The sequence below is a fragment of the Apiospora phragmitis genome, assembly GCF_038363925.1.
Source record: "Apiospora phragmitis strain CBS 135458 chromosome Unknown utg000009l:1.0-1189150.0:1.0-1190623.0, whole genome shotgun sequence".
NCBI lineage: Eukaryota > Fungi > Ascomycota > Sordariomycetes > Amphisphaeriales > Apiosporaceae > Apiospora > Apiospora phragmitis.
The window spans coordinates 118,252-138,306 of NW_027117408.1; the positions used below are offsets into that span (position 1 = coordinate 118,252).

Here is a 20,055-nt window from a genome sequence, read left to right on the forward strand (position 1 = left end):
ATCGCATGCTTACCCAACAGGGGTGATTTTAGACCAAGTCAGCACCTGCCTACTTTTGCTACTACATTTACTAAAGCAAAAAAAGCCACTAGAAAAAGTATTTGCACGTTTTCTTGCGGTATAGCGCTAGATAGAGAAAATGCAAAGTTATAGGCGAACTGGATAGACTTCCGTACCTGAGTGGTCGCTGATCTCTCTGGCTCCAGTCTCGCTATGATACCCTCAGCGTGAAACTTTCTGTTATCCGATTATTCAGTAAGAGAATTTCATTTTAATACTTCTATGTGAATGTCGCGTTTTAAGAGCTGTACTAGATTGCATCCCCTTTTGAGGCGCCCTTTTATAACAATATACACAACGAAAATGAGGATATGTTTAACTTCAGTGACAATACATCGGTGGCCTGCTGGGCCTCCACCTCCCAAATCAAACTGCTCTAGTACTAGTATGCGGAGGCTTCTCCGTAGTCTGGCTCGAGTCCGAACTCTCCACGTTGATGATGCCATGCTGCGTCTTGTGCTCCCTATCCAAACTAATGTGCTTAATAAAGAAGCTGCCGATCATGGCGACGCCGCTCAGCACGCACATGACCATCCAGACGACCTTGAGCGCGTCCGCGTACGCCTGGACCAGCTCCGTCTTCTCCAGCCCGGCCTGCATGTCCTCGAGCAGCGGCACGAGCCCGCTGGCGTCGCGGCTGTACTCGTCGGCCTTGTCCGCGAGCGTCGTCGTCTTTTGCAACTTGCTCTTCATCGCGTTCTGGAACACGACGCCGCAGATGGCCACGCCCAGGCACTGGCCCAGCATGCGCGCGAAGATGAACATGGAGATGGCGAAGGACAGCAGCTCGTCGCTCGCGGCCGCGGCCTGGTTGATGATGGCGAGCGACGTGTACAACAAACCCAGCCCGAGCCCGACGACAAACGTCAGGAAGAACCACTGCGGCGCGCTCATGCCCGTGTCCAGCAGGATCATGAGGCCCAGCCCCAGCGTGCTGACGGCCCAGCCGATCCACGTGACCCAACGGTACTCGCCGCGCTTGGTGATGATGAAGCCCGCGAGGATGGACATGGGCGCGACGGTGAAGGTGGCCGGGAACAGGGCCACGCCCGCGAGGATGGGGTTGTAGCCCTGCACGGCCTGGAAGTACAGGGGCAGGAAGTAGAGGGCGCCGTAGACGATGGCCGCGTTAATGACGGTGGACCACAGGCTGTAGCCCATCTCGTAGTTGGCCAGCAGCAGCTCGACCTTGACGATGGGGTTCCCGGGCCACGTAGCGCTCGTAAAACCCAAAACCGATGAGTGAGGCGATACCCAGTATCAGGGGGAACAGCGTCTGCCAGGCGGTCCAGGCGTACTGCACGCCGCCCCAGGTCAGGGGCATGAGGAAACAGACGGCGGCGCCGACGAACAGGAAGCTGCCGAACCAGTCGAACTTCTTGAGCTTGGGCGCGATGGAGCCGGCCGGTCTCGACAGGCGCAGGCAAAAAGGAATCGCAGCTATGGCAACGGCGGCGAACGGGACATTGATCCAGAAGAGCCAGCGCTTGTTTCGAGATACAAAGTCAGAAGTGACTGTGATAGCATAGAAGATTTGCAGTAAATAGAACGTACCCAGCTAACTTTGAAGGCTAACGCCCCACCGATGACGGGCCCCGTGACGCTACCCAGTGCCCAGATGCCGCCGATGATGCCAAAGTACTTGCCGCGGTCCCGCATCGGCACCAGGTCCGTGACGATGATGTCGTTCAGCAAAATGATGCCTCCGCCGCCGACGCCCTGGACTGCTCTCCCTACAAAGATGAGGAGGAAGGACTGGGCGACGGCGGCCAGGATGAGGCCGACGAGGAACAGGAAGGTGCAGGTGAGCAGCACGCCCATGCGGCCCACGATGTCCGAGAGGGCGCCCATGGGGGCCTGCAGCACGGCCGACGCCAGCAGGAAGGCGGTGCCGGTCCAGAAGGCCTCGAGGGAGCTTCCGCGGAGGTCGTGAGACATGAGCTAGGTGCCAAGGTGTTAGCAAGACCCGTCTTGGATGGAGATTTTGCCCCTTCCCTTTCATGCCTTGTACCCATCTGTCTGCCTTGGGACCCAAAGGGGGAAGCGGGAAGTGTATGATGCCGTGAGAACTCACCGGCAAGGCCACCGATACTGAGGTGCTGTCCAGCGATACCATCATGGCAAGGATCAACACAGGCGTCAATGCGATCCAGAATTTGGCGCCTGGCTTGAATGGCGCCGCGTTTGCCTCGGTGATATTGGACGTAGACTGATTGGTGCCCTCCATACTACGCCTCATCATGGGCATTGGTCTATCTTGTGTCATTTTGTTTCTGGGTGGTGAGAGAATCGTGATGCGCGGGCATTGGTGTGGATTCTCGTTCTTGTTGTTAGCTTTTACTTGGATCCAATCTTGAGTGGGTTCTTGCAGAAACAAAACAATCAAGATTTACACTCAGATATAACGGAGTCGAAAGGAAGGCATCATACTCAATGCCTGAGGTTCGCATTCGCAACTCTGCTGAGTCGTTTGTGTGAGTGTGTAGTCGAGAATCCTATCAAGAATTCTGTGGTGAGATCCCCTCCCAAGACGCTGCTTGCTGCTGATTTCTCGGTCCTTGGCGACGAAGAATGGAGATCTGGCTGGAAAGTTGACGTAATCTTGGGCTGGGCAGGATGTTTGCCGTGAGATGGAGGAGTTGCGCCTTCCAGGGTGAAAAGTCGGAGCCGATTGCCAATCAGAGATACCTGTCAGACCTGTCGGGCAGCAGTACGATCCGAGGGGCCGACCCGCGAGGTTGCACGAATCAACCAGGCCCCTTTTTCTCGGCCGATCTGAAGTTGCATTCAAGGAGACACTGTGCAGTCCTGAAGATATTTTCGGGATATCTCCTGAAATCGGCAAATTCAAGGTCTTTGTTCGGGCTCGGGTTGTCAGACCGCCTGTCTTTTTCTTTACGAGACATGCAGTGTGTCGCTGTCAGATTGCGACGACATGAATTTCCTTGCTTGGCTGACGCGCGGGAAGCATGCAAGGGAGAAAGACGAATTTCCGCCACAGCCATTTCGAATTTAATACCGCAATGAAGCAACACGTCGGCAGATCACTGCACTAGCCCTCCCCGACGCTGCCGAGGAAACCAGATCTCCCTTCCATCGAGCTTCTGCGGGTGAGGCGCTACAAGGGTTTCTGCAACGGAACCGACCCGATACGCCGCCCTACCTACCACCACCTGCTACATACTTAGGGTGTGCCGAGGTAGTGTATCCCCAGATCTGATTTACCCTGCCCATCTCCTGCGGCGCCGCAGACGTCATCCTATACGCGGTATAGAGGCCGGGCTTTATATTGCGACTCCGTGTTTCACCGAGTGACGTATGTGAAATCATGCCATCGTGCGTACCCTTTCGGGGCTCATCGTACGTCCGAGTTAGATAAAAGTACGGGGCTAGATCTGCTCAAAACCGAAGAAGGATCTGCATCTCCATCCAACTGAACTGCCAAGTCCCTCAAGCTGTTCACCCAAAAAGATAGACAACTGCCTACTCTGTACATACATTACATCACATACGTACATACATTCGAAGAAGAAGTAGACAGACAATGACTCCGCAACCCCTGAACATCGCCATCATTGGCGCCGGCCCGGCAGGCTGCACGCTGGCGCACCTGCTGCGTCGGAGCCTGCCCGAAGGATCGGCCAAGCTCGAGATCTTTGAGCGTGAGACGCACCTCCATGACCGAGACCAGGGGGGCACGCTGGATCTGCATGACGAGACCGGTCTGGCCGCCCTCCGCGCGGCGGGCCTCATGGACACGCCGGCGTTCGATGCCGCTGCGCGCCGCGACGGCGACGCCATCGTGCTGTGCGACAAGCAGATGCGGCGCTGGCTCAACATCGCCAGCACCGCCGACGGCGGCTGGTTCGCCCAGGGCAAGCCCGAGATGGACCGCTTGGCGCTGCGGCGCCTACTCCTGGAGTCGCTGCCTCAGGACATGATCACCTGGGGAAAACAGGTCGTCAAAGTGGTCAACTCCCCCACCGACGCGACCTCAGTCCTGCACTTCCGCGACGGCTCGGCCTCGTCGACGCGCTACGACCTGGTGGTGGGCGCCGACGGCACCTACAGCGTGGTGCGCCCCCTCCTGACGCCGCACCAGCCCTTCTTCAGCGGCGTGGGCGGGTGGAACATGCTGTGCAAGCAGTCGGAGGCGGCGCGCCCCTTACTGACCAAGATGGTCAACCGCGGCAGCCTGTTCGCCTACTCGGACGGCAAGGTGCTCATGGGCCAGCAGCTCGGCTCGGGCGACCTGTACATCAGCATGTGGGGCGTCAAGGCCGAGGCGTGGATGGACCCGGCCGTGGCGGGCTACGACGTGGCGGACCCGAGGCAGGTCAAGGCGGCACTGCTGGACGAGTTCCGGTCCTGGGCGCCCGAGCTGCGCGAGCTGATCGCGTCGTTCGACGAGGCCCGCGTCTGGCCGCGCAGTTTGGTCATGCTGCCGACGGGCATCCGGTGGGACTCGCGGCCCGGCGTGACCGTGCTGGGCGACGCGGCGCACGTCATGTGCCCGTTTGTCGGCCTCGGCGTCAACGCGGCCATGGGCGACGCCATGGGCCTGGCCGACGAGATCTCGCTGGCGGTCAAGAACGGTGCAAGCACGGCCGAGCAACTAGGCCGGTGCCTCGGCAAGTACGAGGCCGGCATGTTCGAGCGGGCGCACGCGGCGCAGCATTTCACCGAGGACATCATGAAGCTCATGCTGTTCACGCCCGGCGCGCCGTGCACGGTGATCGAGGACTACATCGTGCGCGTCACGTCGGACGATATGGGCGCAAAGATGACGTCGGCCTGGGGGTTTCTGATTGCTATTTTACTATTTCTTTTTCAAGCTATTCAATGTGGGGGGCAAGGCCGCGATGGAGGGGACGCCGTTTCGGAAATTAAGTGTTTCTCATGATAAATCTAAGTAGGTAAGCATTTCTGTTCTGGAGGCCTAGGACTTCTCTCTTATAACAGCGGGTTTTGGTGGCTGGACTGTACGTACTAGGACAATAGAAGTATTATAATACAAAACACTTCACAACCATAATATTCCACGTGCGCTATTAGCCTGGGCAAGATGAGTGGACATAGGACTGACTATTGCTGAGTGATCATGGAGTTATTACCAATGTTTATATCTGCTTACCAGTATGCCCAATGCCGACCAAACCCCAACCTACCATACCTCAATACTTCCATCAACCGGCCGGAGCTTGATAAATCTTGGGTATGTCGGCATTATGGCATCTACCGGACCTTGCAATCTCCATAAAGAGCCCGATATCGAAGGCGGCCGCATCATGTTACAGCAATCGGGCACTTCTTTAGTGACCTGGCGGGGTTTGCTGCCGGACTTGCGGACTTGACAAAACAGGGTTTTGGTGGCCACGACGCCCCCCACTACCAGTGCTCTTTAGGCCTGCGCTACAGGTTCGAGCGCCATAAGCTGAGCACCAATAGCCACCAGTTCCTCAAGGACAACCAAACAACAGCCAGCATTGACTGTCACATGCAACAAATCAAGGCCACCAAACCAGATGTGCAACCACCCCCTCCTCAACATTTGGAAACCGGGCCAGCCAGCCAGCGAACTGGGCTTTCGCTGGGCAGTCCGACCCGTTCCCTCCCTATCAGACCGCCTGATGCTGATGCGCGTGGCCCGATAAGTGGAGGGGCAAAGATACTGTACTGTATCCATAATATGCACCATTGACCTTGATGAGTAGGCAAGGGAACCAGCACCCCTACACTCTATTTCGACGACATGTGGTGACACGTCAGTGGGTAACCGTTCGCTTTCTTCCTCGCATTCGCTACTTCGTACGCTCGCTTTTCGTTTTATCGCCCACAGTGGAGGCAGCAAGCAAACGTACATCTCGTATCGAACAGGAGGGGCAGCGCGCCGCCCGCACCGAAGCTACCCGCCTCATAGGGATCCACCCCTCGGGCACACGATCCCCTCTGCGGATTCCGAGAACAGCCAGTCACTCTGGCCCGATTATGGGAGGCGTGGTCATGAAAGGGCCGTATCACGGCAGGTCCCTGTCCGGCGTGGACCAGGGGGCATCCACCTCAACGTCTTCACCGGCAGCGGCGGCGACGGCAGCCCGGCTCTCGGCCGCGAAATTCGTGCTCGCCATCTCGGAACACGGCGTTGCTGCAGGCACCACCCCTGCAAGCAACAGCCGCAAGCTCGTGCTGTCCAATAAGCTGGCCATCTCTGACATGAGCACCATGACCTTGGCCAGCCTGCGCGAGCGGCTTCTCATTTACGCGAGGATGTGAGTTATCTTCCATTCAGATTGGGGCTTTTTCAAAGAAGATTATATATGGTAGATCTGTCATGCTGATGTTTTGGGCGGCGGAGACCCTTGTTCCCCTCCAAGCACATCTTCTGCACGGCAACTGGGGTCGAGGTGACGGACGAGTCCATAACCGTGGCCGACTATCTACAGCTTGAGGTAAGCTGGCCCCCTTGGACATTTCCTTCTCCTTCGAAGCACTAGAGCAAAGGCTTCGTTACAATGCGTGCTATGTCTGACTTATATACCCAGTCTCGGACAGTAGAGAGGAAGGCCGGTCTGCCGGCCATAGCGGTCTACTATAAGACGCATCGCCCAGAGGGTAAGCAGGCCGGGGTCCGCTTTGCTGAACTAGGATGACGAAGCCACGCTTAGGAGGGGTGATCTCACCCATGTATTGAGGCTCTTTGGTAGTCTGCCTGAGGGAAAGAATCATTGTTGCATTGCATCATTCTGGCGTTTGGTAGGTTTGGATATCAGATTGGACTATACATATCTACTCAGGAGTTGGGCCTCAACCTGAGCTTGATCGATTTGATCCCTTCTTTCATAGGCTTCAAGCTGTATCAGATTTCGATGATGTTGAAGAAGAGGAAGTGGCTGAGAGGTATTACTCTCATTACTTTGTTGAAAAATTATAGAAATGTGGTTCCCATTCCTCGTCCTCCACCTCCACTGTAACCTCTTGCCTCACATATATCGACGAGTTCGACTGGCTGATTCGCTGGCTCTTCCTACCACCATCCGACGCGCTCAAAAAAGACGACCTGGCCGCCCCAATCTCCACCGTGTGCCCATTCTTTTGCGTGTCGCCTCTAGACTGCTGCGTGGTGGCGGTGCCGTTGCTACTGTTGCTGCTGTTGCTCGGCTTCCGCATGACCGCCGGGTGGGGCGGGAACATCGGCGGCTTCTCGTCCCGGAGCGGCAGCGGCGCCAGCTTCAGGCTCTCGAGGGAGAGGTACGCGAGCGGCAGGCCCTGGGCGGAGCCCAGGTCGTCCTGGAGCGCCGACTTGAGGTTCCGCGGCTTCCACTCGGGCCTCGGCGCCCGCATCGTCGCGAACTGCGAGCGCAGGGTCGAGAAGAGCTTGGGGAAGCACCGGGCGGCCAGCGGTTTGAGGGTCGGGAGGCAGGCGCAGATGATGCCGGAGCTGATCTCGGCTAGGGAACATAACTGTCATGGGTGTCAGCAGCAAACTTGAACCGAGTGAGTTGAGAAAGCTCACGTTGGAATTCGCGATGTCCCAGGTCATGTCGGGCGACACTTTGAGGTACTGGAGTCGAAGGAGGCTGATCATGGTTGTGCTAGGGATATGACGCGCCAAGTTAGCATGGTTTCCCTTTTCGACGCTGCTTCTGTACTAATATCGGCGATAAAAGGACAACTTACACCAGGCCGAGACAAAACACAAGCGAGAGGACCACTTTCTGGGCCGGAAAGAGGTGCAAGTTCCTTATCATGGGCAGAGGCAGCACGACGATGGTGAGATCCGTTGCGATGTTGCCTGCGGCACTAATATATACTAGGTAGAAGTAGCATCTGTCAGCTATGTGTTGTCTGTCCCTTCGTGTCGATCTCTTCCTGACTTACACCCAGGATGGATGGAATGCAGACGGTATCAGGCGTGGGAGCCCAGAAACCAGAAACCGGATGACATTGGAGAATAACGATGACCATTTGGGACCTGTTTGTTTGGTAATCGTCAGCAGCAGTATACTTGAGGCATTACATGCACATAGTGCTTGTACATACGTTGACCAGAGTCCTATCACACAGCTAATGATGATGAGAATGCGCCTGGTTGTTCCTCCTCCGGGCATTATGCGATAAAACTGCGCAAGGAACGCGAGCTTGATGGACATTAGGGCGGCATTATACGTGATCAGAGAGGCATAAAACAACTTGGTCCCGTCTGCGTTAGCACCGTGGTAGGAGAATAAGACATCTAAAAGGAATGCTGTCTCGAACAGGGAATGTCCGGCTTCCAGGCTGGATCAGGACATACCTTCATGAAAGTTGTGAACTCGTCTTTCCCGGTCATGAATCCCACGTGGCGCCCGAGGTTGAAGTTCGTCACTGCAAGCTGGTTAGTGCCATCATGGGATATGCTGGCAGTCTCACCAATGTGCTGCTGCAAGAAACGTACTCCAACACTGTGTGATTCCATGCCCAATAACAAGGGTCGAGGCGAATAGGATCAACCAGTCGTCCAGTCCGGTCATCCGCAGTATACGGACACGGGTATAGAGTCGAGCCGCCACATTCGTGGCCGCGAGGACCATGAAGAACACCGAGACGCCGATGACGGTCGGAACCTTGGACTCGGGATCGAAGAAACTTTGTTTATGGTCGCCGGTGTTGATGTAGCGGTCGTCCAAGAGGTTGTCCATGGTTATGTAATACTGCTGTCCGGTCAGGTGCTGAGGTCTTGACTGACCACGGGATGCATTGGTAGTCTGACAAGAGGGGACGAAGATTCGCCGCGCCGCTTGGCTTCTTGGGTTATTTATGTATCTTCTTCCTTTCCTTTGCTCTCCAGATAAAAGTAAGGACAGTCCCAAGTGGCCAAGTCCTGGCCAGGTATGGATGATCTCCCTAATTAATTCCGGGCCCCATGGTTCACGTTACCCCTCTGCCGCTTGATGCAAAAGCCGTTCTAAGTCGCTCTAATAACGGTTGGCCCAAATCTCGATACGTTGATCATAACGCGGTGCCGCAGGTCAACGTGTGGCAAGTGGCTCGGATGGGCGCAGTCATGTTTCTCATTAGTCCGATGTAGAATCCCATTGGTTACAAAGAGAGAAAACCGCCTCCAATTCTTGCTTCATGCGGCTCACACAACCCGATGATCATCTGATGTGTCTAGATGAGCCTATCGGAGGCGTGTATAACGTGCTTGGCGGAGGCATCTTGGAATGCGGTGGACAATCACATCGCCATTCACGAATAGAAGGGCAGCGAATCAGCTTTCGGGAAGCAGCTTCCGCCGGCGCTTCAGGGCTATGGTCTAGATCAGATGAAGGAAGTTTTGAGCAGGGTTAAGTGGTGAGGCTGAACATCGGGCCATGCTGAAATCCAGAATTATTCGCACTGAAACCACTACAGTGTACAAGCTGACTCGGCATCTGTCGAGTTCGGATGGCTTCCTGACTCCAGTCTTGCTGAGCGGGTCAAGTATGTCGAGTATGGATCTCACTACGCTACTTCATCACATAGGCTCTTCGTCCCAACTGTGACGTAATTAACTGATTTCGGAGAGATGATACGATTGGCTAACTGAGCGTGAAAGAGAGTAAAGTGCGGTAGTATGAAGTTCAGACTCAAAATATACATTTCTGTCTCCTGACTAAAGCACTTATCTTCCGGTGAACTTGCTTCTCCGAGTTTCAAGATTTGAGAACTCATATAGTAAGTAGGTCCTCTCTTCCCCAGTCTAGAGGAAAGGCTCATACACGATCTACCATTTCTTGCGTGGCAGTGTAGGTAGGTTTTCGCGAACCCCCATCTTTCCCATACCCCTGGCGCCTGACTTCCATTGGATTGCGGACCGAAGTCCGGTGAAAGTGCGTCTCTGCGTTACAGCTCGTTTTGACTTTCGGGTAGATGTACCCAAAGGCAGTTCGCAGTACCACTCTTTTCGTTTTTTGCCCCCCCCCCCTTGTGGGTATAGACATGAGGATCGCAACCAGTTTCAAACGTCATTCCGGATTGGTCAGTTATTGAGTTGTTCCTTCTAGATTTCGAGCAAAGCTTACAGCTACCGGAGATATGGGCCGGATGAAGGCGTTTACGTTCTATTTTCTAGTGACGGCCGTACAGAACCAGTGTTGTGCTCTTTCATTCCATCGACAGAAAATAACGGGGAATCTTCCCAGGTTCAGCCCACCGGGCATATGATAGTAGATACGCAGAAGTATATCAGCGATCAGAACACAGCAGCCGTTAAGAATTAGTGCAGACTCTGGTTGAATGAAACAGAGTCGGTGAGATACACGGGTGGCTTGGGGATGTTTGGGCCTCGTGGTGGTCTGTAAGAGACTATCCCTCACTTGTTTCACGGGATCCCTGAGAAGGTGTAGGAATGCGCCCATATTATAAGCTGAATGGCCAAGGGCGTCTCTGTCTATTGCCAGCTATCTCATAAGCCGTAATGGTTTACCATTGAGACCGACTGAGTCTCCAGGCTCCCCAACGTCCTACCCTTAGCATACATCTCTGCAAGTGAACACCCCAATAAGGGGGCCCCTGACTCAACAGTCGATGACAGCCCCAATAGAGTTCCCACATTGAAGCCGGCCATTCGAATTTGAAACAAATGTGTCTATAATCCAATTTGATGGTTGGCCCATTCATCCGAAGTGGCCCATTCCCCATCTCAGATGCTGCCGTACTTATCCAGGAGCTGCTTGGACGAAGATGGAGAAAGGAGGGAAGGGGACTCACTCATATCAATCACAGCCATGGGCCAGTTCCAGTTGCTGTCCCCTGCACTGCAGTCGCAGTGGAGGAACGCCGGGTCGTCCAAGAGCAAGCCCGAGTCCGTCTTGCCGTTGGAGCAGTTACGGCAACTGTAGAAGTATCCGTCCCTACAAGTATGTATTGAGCATGAGTTTCCAAGGGGAACGACGACAAGCTCTCAGGGAAGGTATCAACACGAGAAATGCCGGCTTGTGAGGCTTACCCGGGGCTTTCGAGCTGGCCGTCCGAGTTGGTCACGCAGCCGTTCAGGTCCAGGCTCGAGCACACCAGCTCGCCCGAGACAGCGTGGCAGGCGCCCGTCATGGTGCGGCCGCTGACCTGGACGGTCACCATCTCGCACGAAGCGCCGAAGTTCTCGGCCGCGGCCGGCGAGGACAGTAGCAGCACCAGGCTGACGAAAAGCGACGCGGAGGTCTTCGTCATCTTGGAGAGGTCGTTTGGGGAGGCAGTTGAGGTCTCATGAGACAGGCGGCTCAGTTTTGTGGCGAAGTTGGAGGGAGTGGCACGGAGGTAAGTCGAAATTCCCCTCTTCTTTCTTCTTCTGAAGAAAAAACTGATGTCAGAACAAGCAAGAAAGTAGCCTCAGGTTTACATATTTATCTATCTTAATCCGGCCGGACTACTTCAGGACCCGTCTCGGTGATATCTCTTGATTCCCTTATCTCCCATGGATCCCGGATAAGGTCGCATCGTCCCTTCCAAATCCAGCAGACGTGGGCGATGTATCCCTATTCAATCCCCGGGTAACATGAGTCCGTTGTGGGCTGATGATCGTTATCGGACGAGGACCCTTGGCGAATGTGCTGGTGTGAAGCTAGGAAAGATGAAGGCCAAGAACAGATTGATAAGGGGGCGACCGAGAGGATTGGGTAAGTAGGGGCAGTCGGGTTTAGGCTATATGTGCATGCCATTGATGCTAAAAATACCCTTCTAGGTCCCTGACGATCTCGAGTTCAGGTCAGATAGCTGGCCGGATAAAGAGGCGACAAGGTGGAGAGTCGCCGAATAGGGTTGCTTGGACAATATGGATTAGGTTGCATTGCGCAAATCGATTGGTGATTTCGACCGGCAGGCCGCTCAAAGAAGTAATCGTCCATCGAGAGAACATGGGGGATTTTGGGATATAATTTATTGATTTCACGTCTCATTGCATCTCGGCTAGCTGAGACTTCCATGGGGGTTATGGTTTCCTACGGCTATGCTTGCCTTGTGGTTTTCTGCAATAACGCTTCGTCCAGTACACTTCTGTACCGCGGGTATCTGATCAAGCACCTTGGTTCTATATCTGCTTGTCGCATCTTTTGCTGCCGCTCCTGTCCTTCACAAATCATCCGGACAGCGCCATTGTCCAGAGAACTGTATCTCTCCGGCAGCTTGTAGTATTTTTGACCTGACCATTCCATCTTGGGCCTCGTAAATCGGACGGCGATTTCAGGGGAAAGGAAAAGGCCTCGAACATCATGTCGCGACTAGGCCAGCAGACTTATTCGTTTGCCGCGATACGTCGGCTGGGCGCTCTCTGCATAGTGTGGAGTATTGGCCGTAGTTGGTTTGGCTCAAGAAATGTTCTCCGCGTCCATGTCCATGTCCTCCTTGGCTTCTTTCGTCTCGGTAGTCTCAGCAGCATCTGCGCAGAAAGATCCGACGTTAGCAAGGGCTGTCTTTTGTTCTTCAATGCTCTGAGCGCGGGGGCGGCGGCGCAAGCAGTAGTCGCAGTAGTAAGTAAAGGCAACTCACCCTTCGTCTCGACCTCGCCCTCGGCCTCTATCTTGCGCTTCAGGGCGTGCGCCCGCGCCTTTTCCACCCTCCGCTGCTTCTTGGCACTCAGGGCGCGATTGGGCCCGCTCGTGGGCAGGATGCCCTCGCGGGCGCCGCGGCGGGCGTCGCTCTTGAGGATCCGGGTCTGGCCGGCGGCGGACGACTTCTGTGCCTTCTTCTTGGCCGAGGCGCGCTGGGCGGCCAGGCGGTTCTTGGAGGGGCCGTTGGGGTTCTTGACGGAAGGCATGTTGGGCAAAGTCGCTCGTTCGTGGGAATGCTCAGAGTTGAATTGGAAGAAGTAAAGTACGTCGGGCGAAAAGTTCTGGCAGGCTGGATTCCAAGTGGGATGCTCGAAAATAAAATTTTAGTGGGGTCAGTTGCCGTGCTTATCAGTTTGGGCCTAGACTCCCCCAAGTGCCAAGTAGGTCCACTGAGAGTCCACCCCAGTCTGAACTGACAGGCCTAAATTTAGTGGAGGGGCTGCCCTGTAACGTCGGCTTCTAGGGGTTCAATAGCAACAGTGAGGACATCTTCAGCTTACACTTCGTTGGTATACCTGTAGGCTTCGGACTCTGTCAATTCATATCTCACGCTACTCTGTCACTGACAACAACACTATACACACGGACAAGCCGGGAAGCCATCCACCATCGTGTCCTTCCACCCGGGGAAATAGGGGTGCTGCTCCAGCGTGCCCACATCCCAATTCGCCGGCACCAGCCCGTCCTCGACCTGCTGCCGCGCCCACTTCGCCAGGTGCTCGGCCGCGATCGCCTCGACGTGCCGCTCCATCTTGTAGCCGATCAGGTCGCGCGGCCCCAGCGTGACGACGCGGTGCACGAGCGCGGGCACGTACGGCTCCGCCGCCAGGTCCGTCAGCTTGTTGAAGACGGCCTTGAAGTTGAAGATGACGGCGCCGGACACGGGCAGCCGCCGCAGCGTCTGCCAGTCGCACCGCAGCTGCAGGTCCTCGATCCGGCAGGCCGCCTCGTTGCCGGCGAAGGCGCTGCGCGGCGTGCCGTTCGGGGCGAAGAAGGCTTCCCAGTCCTCGATGCCCCAGGAGCCACGCTGGACGGGCTGGTCGACGGGCAGCTTGGTGAACCATCTGTTTAATCCAACATGTGTCAGCTAATATAGTTTCGGCCATGATGCGTGATTGGGAAGTGAAGAATGCAATGCTTTGTTCGAGGACCCTGGCTTACCTGTCGACCGAAAAGGCCATCTTCTCTTCCCACTGGGGCACGTTGTCGTGGATGGCCCGCAACACCTTGTTCTTGTGCAGACCGATGTTCCACCCGACGGAGCTGCAGATCATGGCGCTGCGGAGGTAGTACAGCCCGTCCTGCTCATTGCGGCACATGACGGCGTAGTCCTCGGGCACGTTGCGGAACAGCACCTCGAGCGGGTGCAGCGCCGCGATGTCGGTCGTGGTCTGGAGCAGCTGGTTTCGAAGTACTTTGTTGTCGTTCTCGAGCTGGAAGTAGTGCGGGTACTTGTGGCACAGGAACTGCAGCACCATCTCCATGAGCTCGCGGCTCGCCAGCTCCGAGCCGGGCGTCCAGAACATGATCTTCTCGCCGTGCTCCGCCAGGAGCTCCTGGCGCTGCTTCATGCGCCGGAAGTAGTTGCTCTCCAGCTCGAGCCAGTAGTCGGGCTCCATTTTCATGACCGCTTTGTAAAGTAACCCGATGTCAGATGCTGTTGAAGTGTGGGGCTAAGTGCATGATTAGAAAAAGCCTACTTACCCATTGTCTGGTGGTAGGTCCATCGGAAAGGTCGAAATGGCCGAAAGGCGGCCTTGGTGATATCGAAAGAAGGGCATGGCTTGGGGTACGGCACGCCGCTCAGCACCGAATAGTCGGGAAAGGCGCCCAGGGCTTTGATCTCTTGGGTCGAGATGCCCGTCGGGGTGTACTGGTCGGGCTTGTCGAGGTCCTGCGTTTGTGTGGTGGGAAGCTGCTTGCGCCTCAACTCGGATACGTCGAGGGTCGTGTCCTTCTTGGCCAGCTTCGACGATGGTAAAAGTTTAGCCAGAGCGCTGCGGCGTGATGGCGGAAAGACAACAGAGCTTGGGTACGGTTCTTTCTTAGAATAGGAAGTCTTGCTATACGTCGGACTGGGTGGTGGCGATAGGCTCAGGCGCCTACGCTTGATGAATGTGACGCCCAAGCCTACCAAAACGGCGAGGAGAACCCCGATGCTCAAGGCCGGGTATGGGCCAGCTACGTGATATAAATCCATCTTTCGAAACGTGATGTGATGCAAAAAGACCGGACGACAGACCTGTAACAAAAGTGAAGCTCAATATAAGGTTTTCCTGTACGGTCCAGCACCACTAAAAAGGGAGATTCATCAATGGGCAATCATTTATACTTCATCATCGTCTTGTCTCCCTGCGTCCTCTTGATATCTCCGTATCAGGGTGTAACTATGTTGTCGCACCCCGACGTTGGGCAAAACCAGCCATCACCCCGCAATGCATCCCGCTATCTGGGCTGATTTCCCCCCAGCGCCAGACCAGTGACGTTAGCAATAGCACGGCGCGCACACGAGAGATGCAGACGGGGGATATCTTAGCGGCCGCAGTGGGTGATGGGTTAGCAGGGCGGGGGGTGAGATTGCCGGATATAGTAATAAATGCCCCTCCCTCCCTACTCTGCTCCAAGAGCCGGCGCTGTTTGCGGGGTTAAGATAAGACAAGAGTGCCGCATCTAGTACAAAAAGCCTCCAGGCCTGGAAGATAAGACTTGACACTTCCCTCTGAATGGATTTATGAGTGCTCATCAAGGTCCAGCGTATCGTGCAAATAGACGCCCTTGGCTGGATGCTGACCAGTTTGGCACTGGAGTATAGAGAAGCAGGCAGTGGCACCTTGTCAAAGCCAGGGCTGCGGTATTAGTCCACCGTTCTGCCCTTAACATACTTTACTTATTCCAACAACATCTGTCAATCCATGATTACACCAACGTTTCACCCAGTAGCCGCTGGAATAACCATCATCCCATCACAACCACGACCTGTAATGATCAGATTAATCTGCCACGGCATGAAGCATACGTGCAGATCTCGCAGTAAATGATAATAAGAACAGGAAGAATGATGATAGTTCGAAAAGTATCTTGGAAAACTGTCACGCTGCCTAGTGCTTCTCAGTGCTCCCCGCTGAGATGACCGAAGTCTACCTCAAATCAGATCAACCAAAACCCCCCAACGCCACGCTGTCGTAAGCTCGTGATGGCTTAATAAATAAAAGTAGAACATGGGATGCCCCAAAAGATGATGTATCCATCGCAACGCTGTTTCTGATACACTCAGTGGCTGTTAGCCGCAGCAGACGGTAGGCTCCTCAATGCCGACCACCTTGGCGGCACCGTCCTCGCCATCGATGAGGACCTTATGCACCATCCAGTCGCACAGGAACTTGCCGATGCCGGCGCCAATAATGATGGAGATGATGATGTAGCCGTTGAAGTACATGGCGAGCAGCATGACGATGTAGGCCAGGCCGAACTGGACGGCGTGGATGACGGAGCGCGTCAGCTGCTGCAGGGCGACGCCCGGAACGTGATGACCTGCGGCCGGTTCGGCGTGGCCTCCTCCGGTTCCGGCGGGCCGCAGCACGACGTCGCGTTCACGTTCTTGTCTTTGGAGGCGGCCAGGCGCTGGGCGGCGACGTGGCGCTGGAACTGCCGCAGGATCAGGGCGTCGTACTCCTTGCCCACGCGCCGCAGGGCCTCGAGGACCACCACCATCACGATGACGCCGATGCATGTCGCGGCGAAGGCGCCCTCGCTGTGGATGTGCCATGACGAGGACAGGAAACAGGCATCGATTGTGTTCCAATTCCATAACATCTATGCGTCTTGTTAGCTGGCTGCTGCTGCTCTGTCGCCGAAAGGAGATGGCGGAGGGGTACGTACCGATACTTTGCAGCCAGTATCGCCGCCATGGTCCATGTTCATGTCCATTGTGACTGTTAATTAACGAGAGTCTCGGCGACGCAGGCGATGTGATTTTCCTTTCCCAATTGACCGGATGAATTCAATCAATAGCAAGATGTTGTTATGTAAGTCCTTGGTGTTGATGGAGAGCGAGGAATTCAAGTAAGCTCCAATTGATGGATTTCAATGTTCAGTCAATGGCAGTAACCGAAACATCGACGAGGGAAATTGCAGGGCGTTAGTGCCTACTTATTATTCATTCCTCATTCCTAACGGAGATACCAAGCAGAATGACGGTGTCAAGCGAGGGACCCAGAGCATTGGAACCTTCCTCTCCCACTCGGTGAATATCAACGGTTATTCCAGCGACCTGGATCCGTGGCGCTGACTTTTTTGCTGATACTTTTACTGATATTGCAAATGGCAGGGCGTCCCTGAAACGGCGGCGAAGGTTAACGGACGGAGCTCAGGCTGGAAATTGCAAGCATGAGCGGGAAACTTGCTCGCCAAGACGGCGCTACGGGCATCGCGGTGGAGCCTAGAAATGTGCTCAATTCTTCTCGTCTTGCTGCATCCGGCCTAGCGACAGCGAGAGTTGCTGGCCAACTCCAGCAAAAGGCTCCATCTCGAGGGCACGTCTCCGCCGGCACGATGGCACCCTGACACGGGAGGCGAGAGTGGATTTCCCATTCTCTACCAAACCCAATTGTTTTCCATCTTCACCTTGGCATCTGTCCTTTTTGAGCTCTTTTCTCGAAACACTCCGACACTCCCTAGCCAATCGCCTTACTCAAAACTCTCCTATACGGGCCAAGACTGGGTGAGGGACTCCGTAGCCAATTGAGCAAGTTTCTGGGCCAGTACCTTGGCCCTTCTTGGTTTACACGCGGGGACCCTTATCATGTATGTACCACTTACTACTGTGACTGTGAGCACGATGATGAAGAAACCTTCTCACCATCGGTATGCCTGCTCCATTGGGGTCGCTTGGGTCGGTCTGGGTCGCCTAAGCACCGGACGAAACAAGTCCCTCCCCGTAGGCTCCGTCGGATAGCGAAACCCACGGCCATGGATCCGCAAGATGCAACGCCATTTAAGTATATCGGGTGCCGCTCGCCTGGTCGGTACCTACATAGATCTTCCTGAACGTTCCCGTCACTCGATCTGATCTGATCATCCTCATGCGTATGCGAGTCAACAAACCGTCAGCCCATCTGGCCTCGTCCGTTCACTGCCTATTTCGCGGGGAAGCAAGACTTCTTTTGTATCCCTCCTTTACCCCCATTACCCCTGACGTGTGTGCGCCCTCCACCACTGACACCATGGCCGACATCGCGGCGCCTCTCTCCGGCCGCCACATCCAGAACCTTAGCGAAGCCACGGCCTTCGAGAAGCACTGGGGCTACCCAGACCGCGCCCTGCCCTGCACCAACGACGCCGGCTCATGTGCCTATCTTGACCTGGTCTACCATAGCCACGACGTGAGCATGCTCTACGCGGGCATCCTGTGGGCCGTCGTCAGCGGCATCCTCCTGGTGTGGGCCTTCGGCCGGAAGCTCTGGCCCTCGCGGCGCGCCGACGAGGTCCTGGTCCTGGACAGCGAGCGGTTCGTCGCCACCACCGTGAGCCGCGGCTCGCGCGTCAAGCGGACTGCCGCCGCGCTCGTCCGCTCCTACCTGCTGCCGGACTCGGTGCGCGCCGTCTTCGGCCGCACCACCCGGCTCCAGGTCCTCATCCTGGCCGTCTGCGCCGGCTACCTGCTTATCTTTTCGCTCGTCGGCCTCGTCTACGAGACCTGGGTCACGCCGGTCAAGAAGATGCCCGGCGTCTACAACACCCGCACCAGTCTCGGCCCCTGGTCGGACCGCATCGGCATCCTCGCCTACGCCCTCACGCCCTTCTCCATCATGCTCTCGAGCCGCGAGTCCATCTTGAGTCTGTTGACCGGCGTCCCGTATCAGAGCTTCAACTTCTTGCACCGCTGGCTGGGCTACATCATCTGCATCCAGGGGCTGCTCCACACCATCTCGTGGACCGTCATCGAGGCCTACCTGTACCAGCCCCAGCCGTCGGTGGCGGCCGAGTGGATCGCCCAGACCTACATGATCTGGGGCTGCGTGGCCATCATCCTGCTGCTCCTCATCTTCGTCCTGAGCCTGCCGCCCGTCATCCGCCTGACCGGCTACGAGTTCTTCCGCAAGGCCCACTACGTCCTCGCCATGATCTACATCGGCGCCTGCTACGCGCACTGGGACAAGCTGTCATGCTTCATGATCCCGGCCCTCGTCCTCTGGTTCCTCGACCGCGCCGTGCGCCTGGTTCGGACGGGCCTGGCCCACTACCAAATCCTGCCCGACGGCAAGACCGGTTTTAAGACGGCCCAGGCCACCCTGACCCATTTTCCCGACGCCGAGCACGGCGACATCCTGCGCCTCGACTTCGCGCACTCCCAGGAGGCCTGGCAGATCGGCCAGCATTTTTATCTTTGCTTCCCCGAGTGCAGCATCTGGCAGTCGCACCCCTTCACGCCACTGAACCTGCCCGAGCTCCGCGACGGCGTCGTCGAGCACTCGTACATTGTACGCGCCAAGAAGGGCGAGACCAAGAAGTTGGCGGACCGCGCGGCTGCGAAACTAGCCGAGAACGCCAAGGCAACCACGCCCGTCGTCATATCGGGCTCGTACGGCGAATCCATCACGGACCACCTGACGCCCGACGTCAACGTGCTCTGCGTCGCGGGCGGGACCGGCATCACCTACGTCCTCCCCGTGCTGCTCAGCTTGATCGCGCAGCCCGGGTCCAAGAACCGCAAGATCGAGCTCATCTGGGCCATCCGTAAAAAGCCGGACATGCAGTGGGTGCAGAAGGAGCTCGACGCCATCCACCGGGCGAGCCGGACGCACGGCGTCGTCGTGCACATTTTCGTGACGCGCGAGTCCAGCAGTCCCGCGCCCTCACTGCGCGACGAGAAGAAGACCGGGAACGAGGATCCCGCTGTAAAAGAAGTCGGCGCGTCTTCGTCCAAGTCCTCGACGGCCTCGTCGGCGTCGGTCAAGTCCATGGAGGTGCGCAAGCTGGGCGGCAGCGAGAACTTCGACACGCACCCGGACCTGGAGAAGATTGTGGGCGCGTTCGTCGAGAACACGATATGCGGGCCCACGACGGTGTTCGCGAGCGGGCCGGGCGGCATGGTCAGCGACTTGCGGTCCATCGTGGCGGCGTGCAACTCGGGGGCGCAGGTGTGGAAGGGGAACGAGCGGTACGATGTCGGATTGACGTGTGATGATAGACTAGAGTGGTGATTGATGTTAGTGGCTCGTTGCCGCCTGTTTGATGATGATGCGAATGATACCATTCTTTTGATTGTTTATGATAATAACGAATTTTACTTTTGAACTTACTTGGTGTTGAGTCTCACATGACTTACTTTCGTGACTGTAGTATTTGACACTTTGCTGCCATGTTTCAAGCAGGATCCCGAAGAGCCGTCAAGATGGGATTGATAATTAGTATTAGAAGTATTCTACAA

At 56.0% G+C, this 20,055-nt stretch overlaps 9 protein-coding genes across 9 annotated transcripts; 3 read left to right on the forward strand and 6 right to left on the reverse strand.

Annotated features, from left to right (window-relative positions):
- Positions 1-426: 426 nt before the first annotated feature.
- On the reverse strand, positions 427-2,299 carry PG994_009532 (major facilitator superfamily domain-containing protein; the record flags this gene model as incomplete). The annotated part of the gene is made up of 4 exons (XM_066860941.1): positions 427-1,248; positions 1,274-1,546; positions 1,615-2,001; positions 2,135-2,299. The coding sequence occupies 4 exons, from the start codon at positions 2,297-2,299 to the stop codon at positions 427-429; spliced, it is 1,647 nt and encodes a 548-aa protein (XP_066713111.1).
- A 1,305-nt stretch (positions 2,300-3,604) lies between these two features.
- PG994_009533 (uncharacterized protein) lies at positions 3,605-4,963 on the forward strand (the record flags this gene model as incomplete). The annotated part of the gene is made up of 1 exon (XM_066860942.1): positions 3,605-4,963. The coding sequence occupies one exon, from the start codon at positions 3,605-3,607 to the stop codon at positions 4,961-4,963; it is 1,359 nt and encodes a 452-aa protein (XP_066713112.1).
- Positions 4,964-6,048: 1,085 nt separating this feature from the next.
- PG994_009534 (uncharacterized protein) lies at positions 6,049-6,333 on the forward strand (the record flags this gene model as incomplete). Its single annotated transcript, XM_066860943.1, has 1 exon — positions 6,049-6,333. The coding sequence occupies one exon, from the start codon at positions 6,049-6,051 to the stop codon at positions 6,331-6,333; it is 285 nt and encodes a 94-aa protein (XP_066713113.1).
- Positions 6,334-7,195: 862 nt separating this feature from the next.
- Positions 7,196-8,738, reverse strand: PG994_009535 (fucose permease; the record flags this gene model as incomplete). The annotated part of the gene is made up of 7 exons (XM_066860944.1): positions 7,196-7,521; positions 7,574-7,652; positions 7,738-7,860; positions 7,939-8,032; positions 8,101-8,198; positions 8,354-8,424; positions 8,495-8,738. The coding sequence occupies 7 exons, from the start codon at positions 8,736-8,738 to the stop codon at positions 7,196-7,198; spliced, it is 1,035 nt and encodes a 344-aa protein (XP_066713114.1).
- Positions 8,739-10,723: 1,985 nt separating this feature from the next.
- On the reverse strand, positions 10,724-11,250 carry PG994_009536 (uncharacterized protein; the record flags this gene model as incomplete). Its single annotated transcript, XM_066860945.1, has 2 exons — positions 10,724-10,934; positions 11,030-11,250. The coding sequence occupies 2 exons, from the start codon at positions 11,248-11,250 to the stop codon at positions 10,724-10,726; spliced, it is 432 nt and encodes a 143-aa protein (XP_066713115.1).
- Positions 11,251-12,383: 1,133 nt separating this feature from the next.
- PG994_009537 (uncharacterized protein) lies at positions 12,384-12,832 on the reverse strand (the record flags this gene model as incomplete). The annotated part of the gene is made up of 2 exons (XM_066860946.1): positions 12,384-12,454; positions 12,565-12,832. 2 exons carry the CDS (start codon positions 12,830-12,832, stop codon positions 12,384-12,386), a joined length of 339 nt encoding a protein of 112 aa, XP_066713116.1.
- A 368-nt stretch (positions 12,833-13,200) lies between these two features.
- On the reverse strand, positions 13,201-14,826 carry PG994_009538 (HRQ family protein; the record flags this gene model as incomplete). The annotated part of the gene is made up of 3 exons (XM_066860947.1): positions 13,201-13,690; positions 13,788-14,256; positions 14,331-14,826. The coding sequence occupies 3 exons, from the start codon at positions 14,824-14,826 to the stop codon at positions 13,201-13,203; spliced, it is 1,455 nt and encodes a 484-aa protein (XP_066713117.1).
- A 1,080-nt stretch (positions 14,827-15,906) lies between these two features.
- PG994_009539 (uncharacterized protein) lies at positions 15,907-16,553 on the reverse strand (the record flags this gene model as incomplete). Its single annotated transcript, XM_066860948.1, has 3 exons — positions 15,907-16,125; positions 16,158-16,439; positions 16,506-16,553. The coding sequence occupies 3 exons, from the start codon at positions 16,551-16,553 to the stop codon at positions 15,907-15,909; spliced, it is 549 nt and encodes a 182-aa protein (XP_066713118.1).
- A 1,295-nt stretch (positions 16,554-17,848) lies between these two features.
- On the forward strand, positions 17,849-19,828 carry PG994_009540 (ferric reductase like transmembrane component-domain-containing protein; the record flags this gene model as incomplete). The annotated part of the gene is made up of 1 exon (XM_066860949.1): positions 17,849-19,828. The coding sequence occupies one exon, from the start codon at positions 17,849-17,851 to the stop codon at positions 19,826-19,828; it is 1,980 nt and encodes a 659-aa protein (XP_066713119.1).
- Between the last annotated feature and the right edge of the window lie 227 nt (positions 19,829-20,055).